This window comes from Accipiter gentilis, chromosome 33, assembly GCF_929443795.1.
Source record: "Accipiter gentilis chromosome 33, bAccGen1.1, whole genome shotgun sequence".
NCBI classification, from domain to species: Eukaryota; Metazoa; Chordata; class Aves; order Accipitriformes; family Accipitridae; genus Astur; species Astur gentilis.
In genome coordinates this window covers 14,274,890-14,293,984 of record NC_064912.1, presented here as the reverse complement: position 1 = coordinate 14,293,984, position 19,095 = coordinate 14,274,890, and the positions used below count along the sequence as shown (strand labels likewise).

Sequence of the window (19,095 nt, the reverse complement as noted above, 5' to 3'; positions counted from 1 at the left end):
GCTCGGATTTCACAGATGGCAGCCAGAAGCTATACCCAGAAGTACTCACAGACTTGTACAAAGCAGTTCATTCTTGACAAGACGTACTCGTTCCCAAATCCTAGACCTGACAGTAGGCCCCTGCAGGTTTTATTTCTCTGAGACATTTGGTTATGGTTCTGCTTTAGCTGTGTACCGTGCTGAGAGTATCGTGAGGCATCCTTCCACCCATGTTGAACCTTCAGGCTCCTTACAGGTGCATTATTGTGATTCACTCACCATTAGACGAGTTTCCAAGTCCCAGCCAACATTAACTAGAGCCAACATTTACTGACTAGGTTTTCTTTTAGGCACCTTTAACAGTAACTCAGGACTCAGAAACAGTACAATATTTATTCTTTCATCCTCAAATATAAAATATATGGAAGCAGGGAATAAAGTAGAATCCTTTGTGCATAATTCCCGTACTAGAAGATAACCTACTTATCCGTGGCGCAGCTGAAGCTATGATACTCTGTCTGAATTGGGATAAACAGCTTGCATCTTCTGACACACTCTTTCACTCAGTCTGTCAGCTTTTTCACCGACCTACAGCTCTTGCAACTCTTCTCTTCAAACTTCTTTCTGCAGGGCTGATCTTTGGTCCATGTTGTTGAATCTCCCTCTTCTCAGGTACAAAACAAAACCTCTGATGCCAGCTGAGAATCCTTTCACAAGTATGAAATTGGCTCCAAAGAGATCATTCTTATCTATGTACTTCTTTTCTGACCAGGTTCTATAATGATCTGTTTATATGTAGTGTTCTTTAATAATCCATCTGTTCAGGCTGGCAGCAGAATAAAATTGAACTGGAAAACAGGCTGACATAATACAATGCAGACATCCTACCAGTTGAGTTTTACATCTTGCAGAAATGTTGATCCTTATGGTCATAGTCTACATATTGCCCTTTATCTGCATGTGATACAGTCATGGTCCATAAACTTCAGGACTTGGATGTATAAGACTAAATCCATATATCTAGATCCTAGATCTACATACTGTATTATTATTGAACAAATGTCCTTTATTCTTCCATTTATGCACTTGGCTGTTGTTTTGCGGAAGGTGTTCCTCTTGATCAATCAGTGCTCACTTTTCTCTGTCTTAGGCAGCCCATGCTGATTTGCACCACCCATCCACGCAAATCTGGACCCCGTCAGGAAGACCTTCCAAAGCACAGAACTGCAAAAAAAATCTAGCAGTTCCGTTAGCATCCAGGTGTCATGCAAAGGCACATATTTAAGCATTAAAGTGGCTTTTCTCAGAAGCCTTCCATGTCACATCACTGTGTTTTTATAACTTTGCAATCTAAGTCTATGTATTTATCCAAGATCTAGTACAATTTTGTGCCTTCCCTGTTGTTTCTGTTCTCTCCACCTCTATGAGAGGAAAAGCTGAAACTGAAGCCAAATGTGTAAGATGGCTCCTGGCCAAATTCGGTTACAGTAACAATGTGCTCAAAGCAAGCATTTAAAACTCTGCACCTACATCTTGGCCTGCGTTGGCTACTGATTCTGCAGGGCTACATCTGAACTTCTATCACAGCTGTTTTATTCTCCGATTCAGATTTTTTTCCCCATTTTGCACCATTTATGAATTCTCATCTAATTGTATGATGCTCCTATCTTGTCTCCAGCAGAGCCCTGATTTCAGTTTGGAACTGGGGCTCTGCTTTTGTTGCCTTCTTAAAAACATGCCTTAGTTATACCGTTCTGGGCTGGCTTTTCTGGTGCTGTTTGTTTGTTTGTTTGTTTTGTTTGTTTTTCCCCCGTTTTGTTTTGGTTTTATTTTAGTTAGTATATTATTGAATGTGACTCTTCCAAGGCATGCACCTTCATACTTCTGAATGAACTCATCAAGAATGGCTTAAATCAATAATTGCTGTAAGTCTTAATGCAAACTTGAAGCTGAGAGTACATTAACAAAAAGCTTTCATTCTTGCACAAAATTTTAATTAGCCATCCTGTTGATCGTTCCAGTTCAGTGCCTCACAAAGAACCCAAAGCTTTCCTTTATGGACCAGTGTTTCCATTAATTTGAATCTTTTTTTTTTTGGCACAAGAGTTGAGACAAAAACCTTAGGGGTTCAAACAAAAGTAGAAGAGGAAAATGGAAAAAGGGAAAAAATGCTCAGTTTGTGTGCATGTATATATATGTAATATATAAAAAAGTAAGAGCAGACTTACAGTATCACATACTATTTCAGAATCCTAATGGGTCTTAAGCCATACTTTGCTGTTGCTGCTGGAATTTACCAATGTTATAAAAATAAGTAGTTTGTAAAGTAAGAAGTCAAAAGAGGAAGCACACCTGGGAAAATGCTTTGGCTGCAGATTTTTACCTTTGTTCAAAGTTGCTTTCTGCTGTTTTTGTTTGCATCTTTGCTGGTGAATTGATATTATTACAAAAGCATACCTCTATGGCAACAGTACTTTTCTTTCTGCTTGGCTTTGAAGTAACACTTGCAGAAAATAGATGATTTAAATATATATATGGAAAAAAACCACACCACCGAAAACCAAACAACCCCAGACCCTGCATGTTTTCTCATAGATCACTGCAAATACTAGAACTAAATGTCTTTTTTTTTTTTTTTTTCTTCCAGCACTGCTAGCTGTAAGATAGCCCAAGTTTGGGTTCTAAAGAAGGAACAATTATCCTTTTTTGAAAAAGTAAAAAACCAAACCAAAAGCAAAAGTAAAGTGGATTGACAGTTCTTCAGAACAGGAAGTATTACTGAGACCCACTTTCATGGGTCATAGTTGTTACTGGTATTTCAAGGTGATTGTTGGCAGTGTTTTCCCTTCGGCAGTTCTGTATGACTTTAAGTATTTCATCCTTGCATGGTTTATGAAAACAAAGTATAAATACCAAACTAACACAGCTCTCGCAGAACAACACTATTTCTGCAATATTCATCACAAGCTCATTCTTTGGAGTTCCAATGCTCTTCTGTAATTTGAGCGTTGTCCTGAAGAGAATCATAATGTTATAAAATAGGTGGCATATAAATATTGTTATGCTTATAATGTACGCAGCAGGGTAAGTACGAATGTGTTGTTGTAAGGCTGGACCTTCAGCAGGCGCTTTTTTAGCGAAAAGAACAGTAAAACAGAGTATCTGAAGAAATGATGGGATTCCAAATCCAAAGGTGAATTTAATGATCTCATATTCAGGCCATGCAAATAATGGATCTAACTGGCAGTCTGTTTCCAAGTGATAGTTATCTGTGCCAACCAGTACTGCCTCAGTCAGTGACAAACAGAAGGCATATATAAGTACAAATCCAACACACAATATGGGTCTTTGCGTTGCTTTGCTAAGAGCAGTCCTTGCTGGAAATCTCTTGAGTAATAGTATGAGAAGCGTCAAAATCAAAACATACTGAGAATTGAAATAACTGAAGTTGAAAAAAAATGACAGCACGTTACATGTGTAGTGGGTTGCTTTTAAGTAGTCAGGTCTAGTAATGACAGTAAATGATAAAAAAATCATTATAATATTGCTGATGGTGAAGTGTAGAAGAAGTAAGTCTAAGTTTTCTATCACTTTGTACTGCAGATAATTCTTTATGAAAACAATCAGAATACATATGCCAGCTATTAATCCTGTTGGTACAAAAAAGGCGATATAACAGTGCATAAGTCTTGATATGATGTTTTGAGAAGCTATGAAGGCTTCAATTTCTTCTGGGGAGATGAAAGCCAAGTTCTTGCTTGGGTAGCTGATCCATGTCATGTTGTGAGAAGTCATCCTTCCTTCTACACTGTGCTTATTTCCTGTTCAATGGAGTTTGAAACTGAAATGGAAAAGGAAGGTGAAGCAGGTTTTCAAGTACAGTTTGTAATGTCTTTAATTTGTGCGTTAAATATTATGCGCAGCCAGGAGTATGAACCATTTGTTCAGAAGAAATGTAGTACTTTTTTGGGTGGATTTTATGTTCATGTTAATTTTAAGCTAGCTTGCAAAATATTTTTAGCTGGAGAAATCTGCCTTTTTATTTTTTATCTGGTTCCTGCTCTCACCACTACCCCCTTTTCTCACTTGATACAGACAGGACTTAACTGCAGCTCAGCTTTGTAGACAACAGCCAGGATTCAGTGCACTCATGTCGCCTGTAGAATAAATGGAGAGTTGGCTGTTTAGCAGGTGAGGAAGGAAATGGCTCTGTGATTAAGCGGAGCCGCTTTTCCTCACCATCTTGCCAAAAAAAGATAAGGCAGTACGCAGGGCAACTCCTGTGCGTGGGTTCCAGCTAGAGCCACAAAATAGCTTCACTGTACTGTTGCAAGGTTGGGAATTTTGTATAATTTGAACCCAGCTGACAGTCTCGGGGCTCACACCGCATATTGAGGAAAATGCAAAGATAATCACAATATGAGGCAAGAGTCACATTCCTTTCTTTGTTTTAGTTTTGCTTCCTTTCTGTTATGAAAAAAAGCCTTTCATAACTGCAGTCTGCACTGAGGAGCCCATATAAAATTAATGTGGATGTTTAAGAACTGTTATGAACAAACTGCTTTCATACTAAAACATCTTTATACATTAATAATACTGTCATTTTTAGATGTAGCTGTTGCATAAAACTGAAAAAAAATGCTTTTCTGCATACACGAATTTGAGAAAATGATTACTGGTGCATTATAAGCCTATTGATAAAGTTTTAGCAAGGGACATTTTTCTATAGCTGAGTTGTAAATTCCTGAAAATAGGGAATTTTAAGAGTAATATGGATAGGCTGTGAGCTGTAATGACGCTATGATATTTTGATATAATAATTCTGCTACTATATAAGCATTTGGAGGATCCTTTTTTTAAGCCAAAAAGCTTTGTAGGAGAACATAATATGTACTCATGAAAAACTTGAGTGTAATAGATACGGATATATAAATTTTACAGACCACCTAAAAGCATAATTAACTCAATTTCTAAACAAAACTTTTGTGTACCTTGTACTGATTGATGCAGAAAATAACATATTTTGGGGTTTTAGTTACGAAGGATAAATATTTTTAAACATAAGGTAATGAATTCACTATTCCTAATGAATTTTGAATGTCTGATTAAGGTCCTTAGTACTGGACTAAGTTAAATACATAGTCATTTTTACAGCGTAGAATTTTGTTCTCTGGCAAAAAAAATATATCCTTCTTTATTCACAAGGATTTAAGTTTTGTGTTAGATTTGAGTTTGGTGGTTTTACTTTGTTGTGTGCAAAGCTGGTCTGTACAAGCAATGTACGTAGACAGTACATCAGGCAAAGACAGAGCGGTGGAGTTCTTATAGAAGTTTCTATACAGTTGTATTAGTAACAAGACTGATATACTTAGTTGTACATGATGCATTTTCCATAAAGGGATTCTGGTGATGTTAACTCTTAAAGTGAAAGTAACTTTAAATTGGTAAAAGTTCATAAAGATGCATTAATGTTTTTAACCAGTGTTCATTATAGATAAGTCAGTGTCTTAATACTGTTTGACAGTTCATTTATGGTTGTTACCTCTGACACTACTTCATATTTCTGATATTTCTAATCTCTCCTCAAAATTGGAATTCTAATACTGGTTTTAATTAGAAAAGTTGACTTATCAAAGTGGCTTGATTAAGTGTGTATATATAATCCTATATAATTATAATTTCATTTATATAAAACCGTGGAGTTATGTTTTGATTCAGCACTGTTCTTTGTCCTATTTTAAAGGCACGGTTTCTTCCTTTCTAGAAAAGGTTATTTTTGGAGAGATTCCACTACAGGAAGGACTGACACACCGAGGCAAGATTTTTTTTTTGTGCTACAGGTACACTTGCAGGAGGGGAAAAGCTGGCTGGTCAAACTCTGGCTGTGTTCTAACCTCTGAGCTGGAGTACACCATGTAGGAAAGCATTGATGGGCAAAACTGGTGGAAGTCTCTGAAGCAAATTAAGAGTCAATATAATTTTGAAGCTTAAAAATAGATTGTTAAATATGACCACTCTTAAGAAAAGTGGAGTGACAATCTTTTCAAAGATGATAGGTGTTGGGAGGAAATATTGTTGTCCTGTTAATTGAGGAAATGTATCTTAAATGCTTGCAGTAGAGCTTTTGTTTCTGTTCAGCTGATTTTTAGTATGAACCACTAAGAAGGACTCAAGTTTGTACTAAAGTGCTTACATTGAAGAGTGAGAATAATTACAAAGAAAAACAAAAAAACCCCAAACCACACATGCAAAACCTGACAACTGTAGTCAACTGGCTGGCCTTTTGTATTTCTTCATACTAGTGATTTCCCCCTTCTAGATTTTAATTTCAAAGTGTCTCTCTTGAAATAAAGGTGATCAGTCTGATTTCTAAATTACATTTCATGCTTAATACTGAAACACTGGGGCGGGGGGGAATATTTGAATTTCTCATTAATGAAGTAGCACAAGTACTCTCTACTTCCCTTTGTCTCTGTGGCTGAAAGTGATCTACTGTGCTATTCAGTCAGCTGCAGCCATGGAGCTTGACAGACTTACTTCTTCTGGCTTCCTTCTGCTGCTTTGATTTCTCTTTGTTTCCTGGAAATCTAAAGACCATGAAATTCTAACTTCTACAATTGATCTCTTAAATACTCAGGAGAAATCTCAAGAATGAAGGAAACTGTAAGTAAAATTTTGGCCTTCTATTAGAAGAGAGGTTTGAAGCTTAATCTGGTGAAGGACAGGTACTTTGTGATGGATAGAGAAAGAGAATGTGGGACCACTTGAGCATCTGCAGAAAGCTTGTTGTTACCATCCTACACAGTAGTTTCAGGAGGTTAAGAAATATTTACACTTTGAGCTCTTCCACCAGAGTCTCCAGTGTAACCTTCTAGTCCCGTCAGGCCTTTTGCAGGGCTGAACATTTGAATTTAGTTCTGGTATTGTGAAAGTCTCCATTATCTTCTCAACAACTTTTACATGATGGGCCAACTAACCATGCTTGGTGTCCTTGCAGAGAATCTCAGAATAGCTTAGCAACATTGGACTTCTATGGTAGCATAATTGCAAAGGAAACAGAGGACATAGTTTAGGGTTTCACAGGAAACCATATGGCCTTACATCAAACTACAGGAAAAACAAGATGCCAAAACTTGGTTAAATTTGCTCAGGATCTGGCCTTGGTACTGATACTGGGTTCATCTTTAACCATAGCAAGGTATTTTTTTATTTTATTTAGCTACTCTTTGGGCATTTAAGACAAAGTAAGGACCATTAGACTTAATGCAGCATATTCCTGTAGTTGCAACGTGCTGTGTAAGTAAGTGCATCATCTTGGTTTCTCTTTCTGTACCTGCCAGTTTGCATGTTGTGATATTTAACGATGGACCAGCACAGTATGATAGAGATGCTACCGATGTGTTTAGGCCTCATTTGTCACAGGTGTCAAGGAATGCCTGGAATAGTTTCAGTTGGGTTACAACTCTTGTTTATAACTACAGATCATTATTTAACATTACTGTTAAATAATAACAATGTTAATGTCACTCTTGCTCTCCACGTAGACATTGTTATTCTAACTTAAGTGTGTGTCTTTTAACTTGCCTCATCTGGGGAGAGATTTAAACTGAAGAAAAGCTATTCAATCTAGAATTATCGTACTCACTTGGGGGGAAATAACAGTGCAACTTTATGTGTATGATTATAATCAGTGTAAGTATTAAAATTCTGACTTAGGGAAAAATTTCTATGTGTGCTGTTTTAAAGGGAACTTCCAGAAAATCACCTTAAGGTTACCCACACAAACAAAATTTAAACAAAACAAGCTGTTTGCAGCTATGCTATGGTTAGCCAGTATGAGCATAATGCTTGCTTGAATTCAGTAAAATGTTCATCACAGAAGAAAAAATATCTGCTAGCAGTTTGTAGCTCATTCTGAAATATTTTTGGTTTGGCAAATAAGATTAAAGTTAATGCTGTAGACATTATTTCCCCCCCCCCCCCCCCCCCCCCAATTATTCCTAGAAGTTTTTATTCTGCTTTAAAAAAAAATAAATCACAATGATAATGTCAGACTATTTTCTTATTAGGTTCTGGTGTCTCACTAAGTATTTGAAAGAGAACAAATGGCAATTTTGAGTTCAGATTGTGGTAGAAAAGGCTCATGTGCAGGTGGCTGCAATCAAATATGCCTAATACATTGTACAAGCTAATACATGTACATTCTTCTCTCTAACATGGTCATACCACCTAGATATATCTTTCTGACTTATGATCTTATCCTACAATCTAATTTTTTTTTGCAACGTTTTGTCTCTTCATAGCTATTTCAGTGAAACTTGAGGATATATAGCACTTTACAAGATGTATTGCTTATCACCTCATGAAGTCACTGCATTAGGGTTTTCTAGCTGAGATTATAAATTGAACCCAGTCAGAAAAGCCTGACTTCTTTGCAGCCTCTGCAGCTGCTTGATTGAATATAGTCACAGATGGCATAACCTCTCTATACATTTGTTTACATCAGAATGGATAGCTTTAGAAAGTCTTATGACTGTAAGGTGCTCATCTGTCATGTAAAGCAACTCTTAGAAATTGTAAGCCTTTACAGTTTTAAAACATTCCCAAAGTGTTACGTTCATTCCTTACACTAAAGTAAATGTATGCTTAGAATAATAATGGGATGAAGGAGCTCACAACTTTTGCTGTAGTAAGATGAACATATTTGCAAATTTTTATAGACTTTTGGTAGTACTAATTTAATTTAAAATAAAAAGATATGTTCCATGGGAGCAGCAGACCCCCGGAGAGTTGTTTATTTCTCACATCTTTTATTTCATAATCTCCATGCAGCCAACCACATTTTTTGTCAAAATACTTTGAGTTTCCATCATAAAAAAAATAAGGAATTTATTATGTCATTTTCCTCTGCTGTGAGAAAATCTGGTATTCCCTCAGTTCTTGCTGGTTCTTGGATTTACTGCAGGGACATAAATTTTATTTCAAACTGCATGTAATGTTTATGCTGTGCTTGGTGGGGGAGCTTGAGTCCTTTACTCTTTTAGTGGAATCTGCCAGCTTAGAGTGCAAACACCTCAAGACCTGAATTAATTTTCTTTTTCTCACAACATACTATGACATAAACTGACTTTGTTATTTCTATTTACTCACTGGTAACTGAGAGTAATATATAGTGTGTCAAAGCTCACATGTATTGAAGCTATGGCAGAAGCCAGGCCTATTCCTGTTTCTCCTAAGATTAATTAATGAGGGAAATTTGCAATATGCTACTTGCGTTATCTTTTTCTGTATTGTCATGTTCCAATATTTTGTCCCTTTTTTTACCTTTGCTCGTCCTCACTTTGTTTTAATTGACTATCATTCAAACATGAATCCTTAACTTCATGTGGCCCCACTTTTTTCTTGGTTCTTTTTTTTTCTTTTTCTGGCCCTGTTTCCCCACTATCATCCACTCTGCCTTTTGTGTCAGCAGTTGAAGCAAATACATTTCATTTTTACTTTCTGAAGCACAGCAGATAACATTATCCTTCACTTCCAACAGATGGAGCTGAGCAAATGAGCATAGTGTTCAGCAGGCAGTTTAAAAACAGCAAGTTGTGAAAAGACTACTTTCAGTACCGAGAGCACCTAGTCTCTAAGATTTCCTTGCTTTTGGTCCCCCATCCCCACTTTGATGGTTACCTCTTGCAAATGGAGAGCTTGGTTTCAAGGAAACTTTTGTTTATTTCAAGTCTAGAAAGAAGAGCTCCTAAAATGGGGAGTTTCTCCCTGGCAGCCAGAACTCTTCCTCTATAAAAGGTTTGGCAGGGCAGACTTTCTGCGTTCTGTCACCAGCCTTTAGAAGGAAAATATTCTTTCATCCAGTCATAAAGCAATATGCATAATATTGCTTGTGAAACTCTGCTCTTGGTGGATGTGTCCTGCATCGACCCATGAAAACACTGCATATAATTTGGGGGGTGAAATTGTCCTTTCTGTTTGTAGTATGTCTGCCAAGTTAAAAGATGGGGGCAGCTTGCTGTATATGAAAGACTGAAATGTAAAATACTATATTCATCTTTCTTGTAATGTCAAAATTCCTACACGTGAGCAAGTATTTGCAGTTGTAAAGATTTAAGAAATCCTACCCTTAACTTCTGAAAAACTACCCGTTTCTGAGAAACCGAAAGCTTTTATTTTTACTTTTCCAGAATATAAATGAATCGGCAGTAACTGAACATAATCTCCAAGCAGCGTAGCTGACGTGTTTCCTGTCCTATACAATTCCTGCAGTGTGGTTAGGATTATCCAACAATGTCCATCCTTTAAAAGATTGCTCTTAGGCAATGGTTGGAGTCTTTTGTCCAGACCACTGACCAGTATTTCATCATCTAGCTATCATCAGTTCAATGGGAGTTAAGTACTTACCAGAAAACAGTCTTCACATTTACTCTGTTTAATGCTCACCTTTATTATAAATTTCAGCTTTTTTATAAATTTCAACTTTCTGAGGATGTTTCCCAGATACAGTATTTTACTTTGTGTACTTCAAATGTTGTTAAAGAACGGGTAACTAAAAACTTTAAATTATAGCCTTAGCTTCACAATTTGAGCCTCTTGTGATGAATAAAACATTGCATTTTCAAAGTAATATAAAGCACTTACCTTTTCAAGAAAACGCTCCACAGATACAATGGGCTGAGACTTCACCGTGAATAGTCAGATGAAATACAATTATTGTTTGGAGCATATAGCGCTTTTTATTTATGTAGAAAGCTGGGTGTATATATTACAGTAACTTCTTTAGCTGCCGTACATCAAGATGAAAAATCCAGACGCTCGCTGACTACAAAAACATACAGTTCTGTAAAGGAAACAGGAACTTGGTTTAAGTCATTCAAACCATACACGTTGCATGTTTAGCAAACCTATGGTTTCATCATGTGACTTTAAAGTTCAAATTATCCTCTGCAGTGAGATATTTTAGAACAGAAAAGTAGTGTTTATCCCTGCCATTTCTAAGTATGTGAGGCCATCCAGTGGATTTTTTTTCCCTGTTCATGAAGTAATCCTACGCGTATTGGCCAGCCTTTGCAATTACATTTTTTTCTAGTGTGCTGTTTTAACTGCTAGAGGTCTAGGAAAGGAACAGCCTGTTGAATAAATACCAAGCAAGGCCCCTTGCTTAATAAGACAAAAACTCGACACAAAAGTAGTGCATGTCAAAAATATTAGGATCCCTTCTTAAAAATAGGGTATATTTCTATTTTTCCATGGGTCTTGGCACTTAGAGCGCTCCCAGTATTGTACATATGCAATAAATTATTTTTCCAGATGCTCTGCAATGACCATGAGGTGTTAAAAGACAGGATTTTGAGTCTGTAGTATGTTTTGGGTCTGGCTCAGCGTCAGTTTTCTTAGTGACTATGTTGAATAGTGTTCTTAAAACCTCAGATATAAATGAGCAAGAAAGGGTTTGCTCATGTTTGTTGGTTTTTGGGTTTGTTTTTTTTTTTTTTTTTTTTTTAGTGCATGCAGCCTTGCTGTCTGGAATGCATTGGTAGCATCATGTTTTCTCATACCAGCACATGGGGAAGAACAATTTTTATTGTAATCTTTTAATAATCTGCAGTGACTTTCATAGGTTGAGAAGGTAACTTGTGAGCAGTGTTTGATCAGTCCTCTGTTTTCACAGCAACTAACTTGTTGCACTTTAACAAGCTTCACTGAAAAATATGTGGAAAGAGCCAAAATGCTTCAAAGAAATGAAATAAGACAAATGTGTGAGTCCAGATTTCAAAATTGGAGTTGTGGGTTACCTGGAGAAAATATTTCAGCATTAGGTCTACATTTCCCCCTGAAGTTTAGCATTACTGCTCCAAATACTTTTTTTGAAACAAGAGATGCACGTGGAGGATCTTGGGTTGCCGCAGTGGCCCAGAGACATTTCTGCTTTCAGGCTGAAGGTGCGTGTTCTTTGTGAAGCAGCTGGGCTCCAAAACAGCTCTGCTGTAGCTCAGTGGCTCTCTGAAATGTGGTTTCCAATGCGCTTACACATGTTATTCAGAATACTGTAATTCCCATACTGACTTTGGTTTTGATCCTCCTAGCATAGTAGTTTGTTGGAGTCCGTAGATTGTTTTATTTACAGTAATTCCTGCAAACTGTTACTGAAAAAATTGGATAAAGCTGGCAGTGTAGTGTGTGTGTTTTGTATATACCATTCACTTTTGAGGTGTACCCAAATCCAGGTTTATTTTGTTGGTATTAATTTCTCATAGTTAAGAATGGTGAATTAAAAATACACATTGTAATCGTATGCAAGTCAGGTGATACTTTTTTTTTCTGTTGATTTTTCATGAAAGATGCAAATTTGAAGTGTCACCTTATTCTTTCTAGGACTTAGGGCTGTGCAGAGAGCACACTAAACTACGTAAGCATAGTCCAACGATTGTTTTTGAAATTGCAGTAAAATTTCAGAAAGTATTTGGTCATTAACTGGTAGATACTAACTTGACTTTTTAGCTTCCAGAATGGATGAAGTGTGCACGTGAGGCAATGCTAAACAGTTACGGCGTCGGTTTGTTGCTGTACTTTCCACTGAAGTGGGCTGAATAGACACTTGATTGATAACCATGGCTCTGCTGGGGGGCAGGGAGGGAGTAAAATTATTTCTTGGCTGAGGGCCACCAGCAAACAGCTGGGTTTTGTCCTTTTTTTGAAGTTGCATTGGGTGGATGTACACAAGGTTATCTGGCTGTGCCCTCTGTGATTGTTAGTAAAATAAAAGCAAATCAATGGCTGCACCAAAAGTTTAAGGAATATTCAAACCACTCTTTACAAAGGTTTAAATTTTTCTGAGTTAATTAGCAATCAGTGAGCAAGGAGTAACTGAAGTGAAGATAAACTCTTAACCACAGCAGTGGTAAGACTCGCTTCCTGTTATTGAGCCACCTCCTTTGTGACAATGCAAGGTGTAGTAAAGCAGAGAGCTCCCAGGGAACTTACCCTCTAATGAGAAAAATTATATTAATAGAACCAGAAAAGCAAAAAGAGGAAAGCTATTTCTTATGCCTCCCATCTTTAAAAGGAAAAAATAAGCTTAGAGAGAGTTCCCATCTTCAAGATTATATTCACATTTACAAACATTGTATCATACTTTGACTGAAATCTGTATTAAGCCTCATTATTCAGTGGTATTTAGAGGGCGAGAACATTTATCATACTTTGAATCAGGAACAAGTAGCACGTTACAATTCCAGAATGTGTGAAAGTACCCCTGTTTTACAGGGAGAGAAACGTGGTTACTGAGAAATGTGTTCTTCAAAGTGGATGGAATAAATTGGAAGCCAGAGGAGAAATAGAGGTTAGAAAATCAAGGTTTCCCAACTCTGGATTCTTTATTCTGTTTAGACCGTGCTGATTCCCATCTTGATAGCTGCCATTCTGCCTCCTCTGTGGAAACAGACAAAACTTAGTCTGAGGTATCTTAACAGCTATATGGTGTGGTTTTGGCAGCAGCTCACTGTGCTGTTATTGTCACAGTTAATGCGTTACTAAAAGCAAAGCAAGATATTGCTGTTGTGTGACCAGCTGTGTCTTTCCTTAAACAATAAAACAGTTTAGTTAATTTACTTAAACGATCACAGGGTGCAAGTCATGTGAGGACAGCGGCAAACAGTCTACTGTTTCGTTGTAGAAACGTTTCATAAAACTGCAAAAAATGGCGTTTAAGGGACTGTGTTGGGGATGATGCATAATTTTACTATTATGTTTATTAGTGATTTATGGATTTATTTCATGGTGATTAGTATGTATTAGTATACATGCTCTCAGTGGAAAAGGTTGATGTATGATAATGATGTTCTGGATAGGGCAGAGGCAGGAAAGGTAAAAGTTGCAGAATTTAAATAATTGTGAGATGCTGTGACAGTATTTAAGGATTGGATGATACCACATAGAATTCCACTAGCCATCTACAGTATGCTGTGGTGGGCAAAACTCTTGTTTATTTTTTAACACATCTTATTGTTCCTGTGGCAAAATAAATATATCTAGTACTGAGTGACAGATGTTGTTATAAAGAAAGCAGATGTGAGCCTCTCTTCTTCTGACCAAACCCAATAATTTCTCTTAATTGACCAATATTACTGATGTGTTTGGCAGAGTACAGATCCCTGACAGTAGGTTTCATTTGAAGGGAAGTCTCTTTCTCTCACATACATGTATGCCAGATGAGAGAAACTTCTCCCTCTTCCGTAACAAACATCGTTCAATGCTCCTGGCTTGTGAGATGCTGAAACCATGGAGATTTCAGTCTTTTTATTCTCTGGCTTAAAGCAGATCCGTCCAGTGAGGTATTATGGAGATGGTGATTCTGCCTTGCTCACCTTCCTCTTGAATTATCGTGGTCAGTTGTTCAGCAGAGAGTCACAACATTCGGGTGAGCGGAAAAGCTCTTGTTTGCTTGGGCGCAGCATCAAATAGCCACAGTCATCAAGGACAGAAACCAAAGGCTGCAGTAAGCTTGCAGTTAGTCTAAGGATTGGACTGGATTGCTCTAGGGTAATTATTATTGTTAGGGAGCTAATACTGCATGAGAAGCCTGAAGTCTGTTTTTTAGCCTATGCTGTTGTCTTCTGCTCTCAATCAGGATATCTTTTCTTGCCCTTTTTATGTAATGCTATTAAGAAAACTGTCCCTGTGTAGTACGATAGGATTGTTTTGGAATATGAAATGGCTGTTATTGCCCATTCCCCGGTGTATTATGATGAAAAGCAATTGCTGTGTTACTGGAATTTTGAATTGTGAAATAATCTACAATTTTTTTCAAAGGTCTTTCCCATAAACTACTGTGTATTTCCATCCTAATTCTTTCTCTAGTGTTGTTATGTAACAAAAAAACCCCAACTTGAGTGTGGGATATTAGCTACAGAGTTAGTCAAAGATTGCTTTGACTCTATTCAAGGGCTGAGCTTACATATTGGAAGCTTTTCTTGGTGGCATTTTAGCACCTTAAGGCTACTTGTATTAATGCAATAACTCAAAATTCCTGGAAAAAAAAATTTTGAGAAGAGCATCTATTCTAAGGCTTTTGTTACATTGATGCATAGTTGCCAGTCACTCTGTAAAATTGTTCTTGTGAAAGGTCTTGCTTTTAATTTTATACATGTTTAGTCTTTTTTTGCTTGACAGCAAGGAAATTTGCATCCTTGATTAAATCACCATGGAAGATTAGGCCTTTGACATAAAAAAATAAGGGGGGGGGGGGAGCAGGGAAGTTGTACATAAACCCAGGAATTGCTAGCTTGAAGAAAGTTAAAGGAATTTTCTTTATGGATGAATTTTAGAACAAAAAAACCTTGCAGTATTATATTCCCTGTATGTTTGGTTTTGGAGGGGTTTTTTGAGTGTTTTGTTTTTTTGGTTTTTGTTGTTTTTTTTTTTTTTTTTAAATGGAATTCAGGTGCTTATGCTGATTTGTAAGGTACATGGAGCTATGTGAATTTGTAACATTGGATAGTCTTACTGCCTCTGGTTGGAACTCTCTGCTTGGACAGGGTTAAAAAAAGCACAAGTTGGAAATGTGTATACATAAGCATTGGTATTAATAATTACCTATGCCTCAGAGGCTGGTTGTAAATCAACATTTCTTCCTTTTATTCTAGAACAGCCATGCTCTGTGCTGTGTGATTGCTGCCTTCACATCTCAGGGTTGCTTGCCCATGATTCGCTATTAGTGATTTTATACTGGCTTATTTGGGCACTGTTTGTAATGTAAGTTGTTTTATAAAACCCAGTATTTTATTATTATTACTATACACTAATATTTCTATCAATCACAAAATAAATTCCTCAGTATGGGTAGATCATCTACATAACTCAGCTATGAGAGCTCAAAAATTGCCTGTATTTCCAAATAATACTCTACTTCTATTAAAGGGTGGAAAGAAGCTTTTCCTAATGGCAAGTTTTATAAGAGATCTGATCTCTGCATAGCAGTGCAGGTGCTGGAATGATTATTTAACTGCACACAGGATGACCTGAAAAATTTCAGAAACTGCTGTATTAATTAAGTATGAAATCTATTTCATTGTGAACTAGTGAAACCATAACTTAATTAGAAAGAATTACAATGTTCTGGAGCTGAATAGGAATGGCACTTCCTTTGATCTTTGAGCATCTTGTCAACCACAATGACTAGTACCAGATGTTTCAGAAAACAATACAAGAAACATATGCTTTTTTGTAAGTATTTTTTTTCTTGTGAATAATCAGACCTAATAGCGTGGTTAAATATGATTCTGTGAGGTTCAAAACCAAAATTAACCATTGTTGAGATTTGTTTCTTGCAACAAAATTTTTCCTCTTACCTGCCTCATCCTCACAGCAGCAGTTTGTTGTAGAAGGTACGGTTTATTTTGTTTCTTCCTACAAATACTTGCAGCAATACCCTTACTGCCTGCAGACAGGACCAGCTAGTACGAATCTGTGTTTCACCAGAAACTGGGACTGATTTTTTTTTTCCTAATGATTAACTTAAATCGTTTAATTAGTTTTACTGATCTTGTTGCTTTTGGGAACTGCAAGAGTATTCCGCTAGTGGCCACCAGATGGAGTTTCTAAAACAGCTTTGATAGCCTAATACCAGAATTAATTCCAAAATGATCTTTTAAAGGTTTTGGAGATGAGTTAAGAAATAGTTGTGGAAATTCTACCAGCTTCAAGATAAATTTTAGCTTAAATTTGCAAATGCTGTTGCTAAAATTAGGCTTTTCAATTCATTTTGTAATTGGTACTTGTATTGGGTTTGTGCGGCAAGGGTTTGGTAGCGGGGGGGGGCTACAGGGGTGGCTTCTGTGAGAAGCTGCTGGAAGCTTCCCCCATGTCTGACAAAGCCAATACCAGCCGGCTCTAAGATGGACCCGCCGCTGGCCAAGGCCGAGCCCGTCAGCGATGGTGGTAGTGCCTCTGGGATAACGTATTTAAGAAGGGGAAAAAAACCCGTGCACAACTGTAGCCAAAGAGAGTGAGAACATGTGAGAGAACCAGCCCTGCAGCCCCCCAGGTCAGTGCAGAAGGAGGGGGAGGAGATGCTCCGGGTGCCGGAGCAGAGATTCCCCTGCAGCCCGTGGGGAAGACCCTGGTGAGGCAGGCTGTGCCCCTGCAGCCCAGGGAGCTCCACGGTGGAGCAGATCCCCACCTGCAGCCCGGGGAGGACCCCACGCCGGAGCAGGTGGGTGCCCGAAGGAGGCTGTGACCCCGTGGGAAGCCCGCGCTGGAGCAGGCTCCTGGCAGGACCTGGGGACCCCTGGAGAGAGGAGCCCACGCTGGAGCAGGTTTTCTGGCAGGGCTTGTGACCCCACAGGGGACCCACGCTGGAGCAGTCTGTGCCTGAGGGACTGCAGCCCGTGGGAAGAATCCACACTGGAGCAGTCTGTGAAGAACTGTGGCCTGTGGGAAGGACTCGCATTGGAGAAGTTCGTGGAGGACTGTTTCCCACGGGAGGGACCCCACAGTGGAGCAGGGGAAAAGTGCGGAGCCCTGCCCCTGAGGAGGAAGGAGCGGCAGAGACAACATGGGATGAACTGATCCCAACACCCATTCCCCGTCCCTCTGTGCTGCTGGGAGGAGGAGACAGAGAAAATTGGGAGTGAAGATGAGCCTGGGAAGAAGGGAGGGATTGGGGGGAAGGTGTTTTTAAGATTTGGATTTATTTCTCATTATTCTACTCTCGTTTAATTTTTTATCAAATCGGTTTCCCCAAGTGGAGTCTGTTTTGCCCATGACAGCAATTGGTGAGTGATCTCTCCCTGTCCTTACCTCGACCCGTGAGCCTTTCATTATATTTTCTCTCCCCTGTCCAGTTGAGGAGGGGGAGTGGTAGAGCAATTTTGATGGGCACCTGGCACCCAACGAGGGTCAACCCACCACAGTAATGCGTAGAACTTCCTATCGATATCAGTGAGATTTGTGATAAACCCACTTTAATTTAGGAGATTAATTCTGTGTTTTTGAAGGTTAACTTTATCCAGAGTTGAGCACTTTCTCTGCATTTTTATGGGAGAATTATTCCGACTGTTGGGCAGTATGCTTGCAGGTGCAGTTCCTGCAAGAGGTCTTTAATTGTAAATCTGTTTCTTTTCTTATTAGTCTTCTCTCCAGGTCTCTGAGTTGGGACTATTTATGCTGCTGCTTATTTATTTTTTTAATATAATGCATTATCAAGTACTTTTAAACTAGATAAAATGGATTGTCTTTCTGGTTACGAATTATTTGTTTTAAAGAACTTTTGGTAGGAAGTATTTTTCTTAAATATAATTGTATATTTAATTCATAAATAGTATATTAAGAATCTGGTGTTTTAAAAATCTTTTACTGTCATGATTTCTAATAATACAAGAATTCTGCCTGCTGTAGACTGTGAATAATTTTGACCATTCTTGTGAAAGTAATTAAAAGTGCCAGTTCTTTAGAAGGGAGGAATATAAGGAAATCACATGGACTTCCAAGGTAAGGAAAGGACTTGGTGGGAAGAAAGTGGAATGACAAAGTAGATAATAGATCCTCTTCTCTCCTGATGGAAAAAGAATGTATTCAGCATATGTGACAGTGTGCTGATATATACTGGAAAGCTAAAGGAAATGCAACAGAGGAAACATTTCACACTTCAAATTTGTTGCCATGGCAGTCTGCACAACTGGTTTGTATGTTTAGGTTGCTTTCACTTGGAAAAAGTATTGTGTGAGATAGTTAAGAAATACCCAAGGTTTCACTTACTAAGAAACTGGAAAAATTAACCTTAGAGCGTATGTTTCAGATTCATCAGTGCATTGAGCACTTTACAGCTGCAGAAACTTAGGCAAAAGTCAGTATTTCTCAAAGTCCTCGGCTAACAGCAGAACTGAGAGCAGCACTTGGCCAGATTCTGCTTTTGTTTTCTCTCACCAGTCCTGTGCTGCTGCAGTAAAGCTCATGAGAAGGTCTCTAGCCTGAGCACTGTACTGCTTTCATTTTTAATGAGCAATGATAAATGAGGTTCTAGCTATGTACTTATCCATAGCACAAACCCAATTTAATTGAATCTTTGTTTTTTTTTTTTTTAAAAAAAAGTGTCACTTCCCTTTGAGTTTTTTC

General features: G+C 38.0%; 2 protein-coding genes across 2 annotated transcripts in view; one reads left to right on the top strand and one right to left on the bottom strand.

Moving 5' to 3' along the window:
• Positions 1-19,095, top strand: part of C33H7orf50 (chromosome 33 C7orf50 homolog) — a 135,132-nt gene that overhangs the window by 23,612 nt on the left and 92,425 nt on the right. The window lies entirely within an intron of this gene.
• LOC126034184 (uncharacterized) lies at positions 1,887-10,786 on the bottom strand. Its single transcript, XM_049791615.1, has 2 exons — positions 10,624-10,786; positions 1,887-3,820 (listed from the first exon to the last, which is right to left on the bottom strand). Exon 2 carries the CDS (start codon positions 3,772-3,774, stop codon positions 2,755-2,757), a length of 1,020 nt encoding a protein of 339 aa, XP_049647572.1. The 5' UTR covers positions 3,775-3,820; positions 10,624-10,786; the 3' UTR covers positions 1,887-2,754.

Coding starts and splice junctions, on each gene's coding strand:
- LOC126034184 (XM_049791615.1), bottom strand. CDS start 3,774: ATGACTTCTCACAACATGACATGGATCAGCTACCCAAGCAAGAACTTG.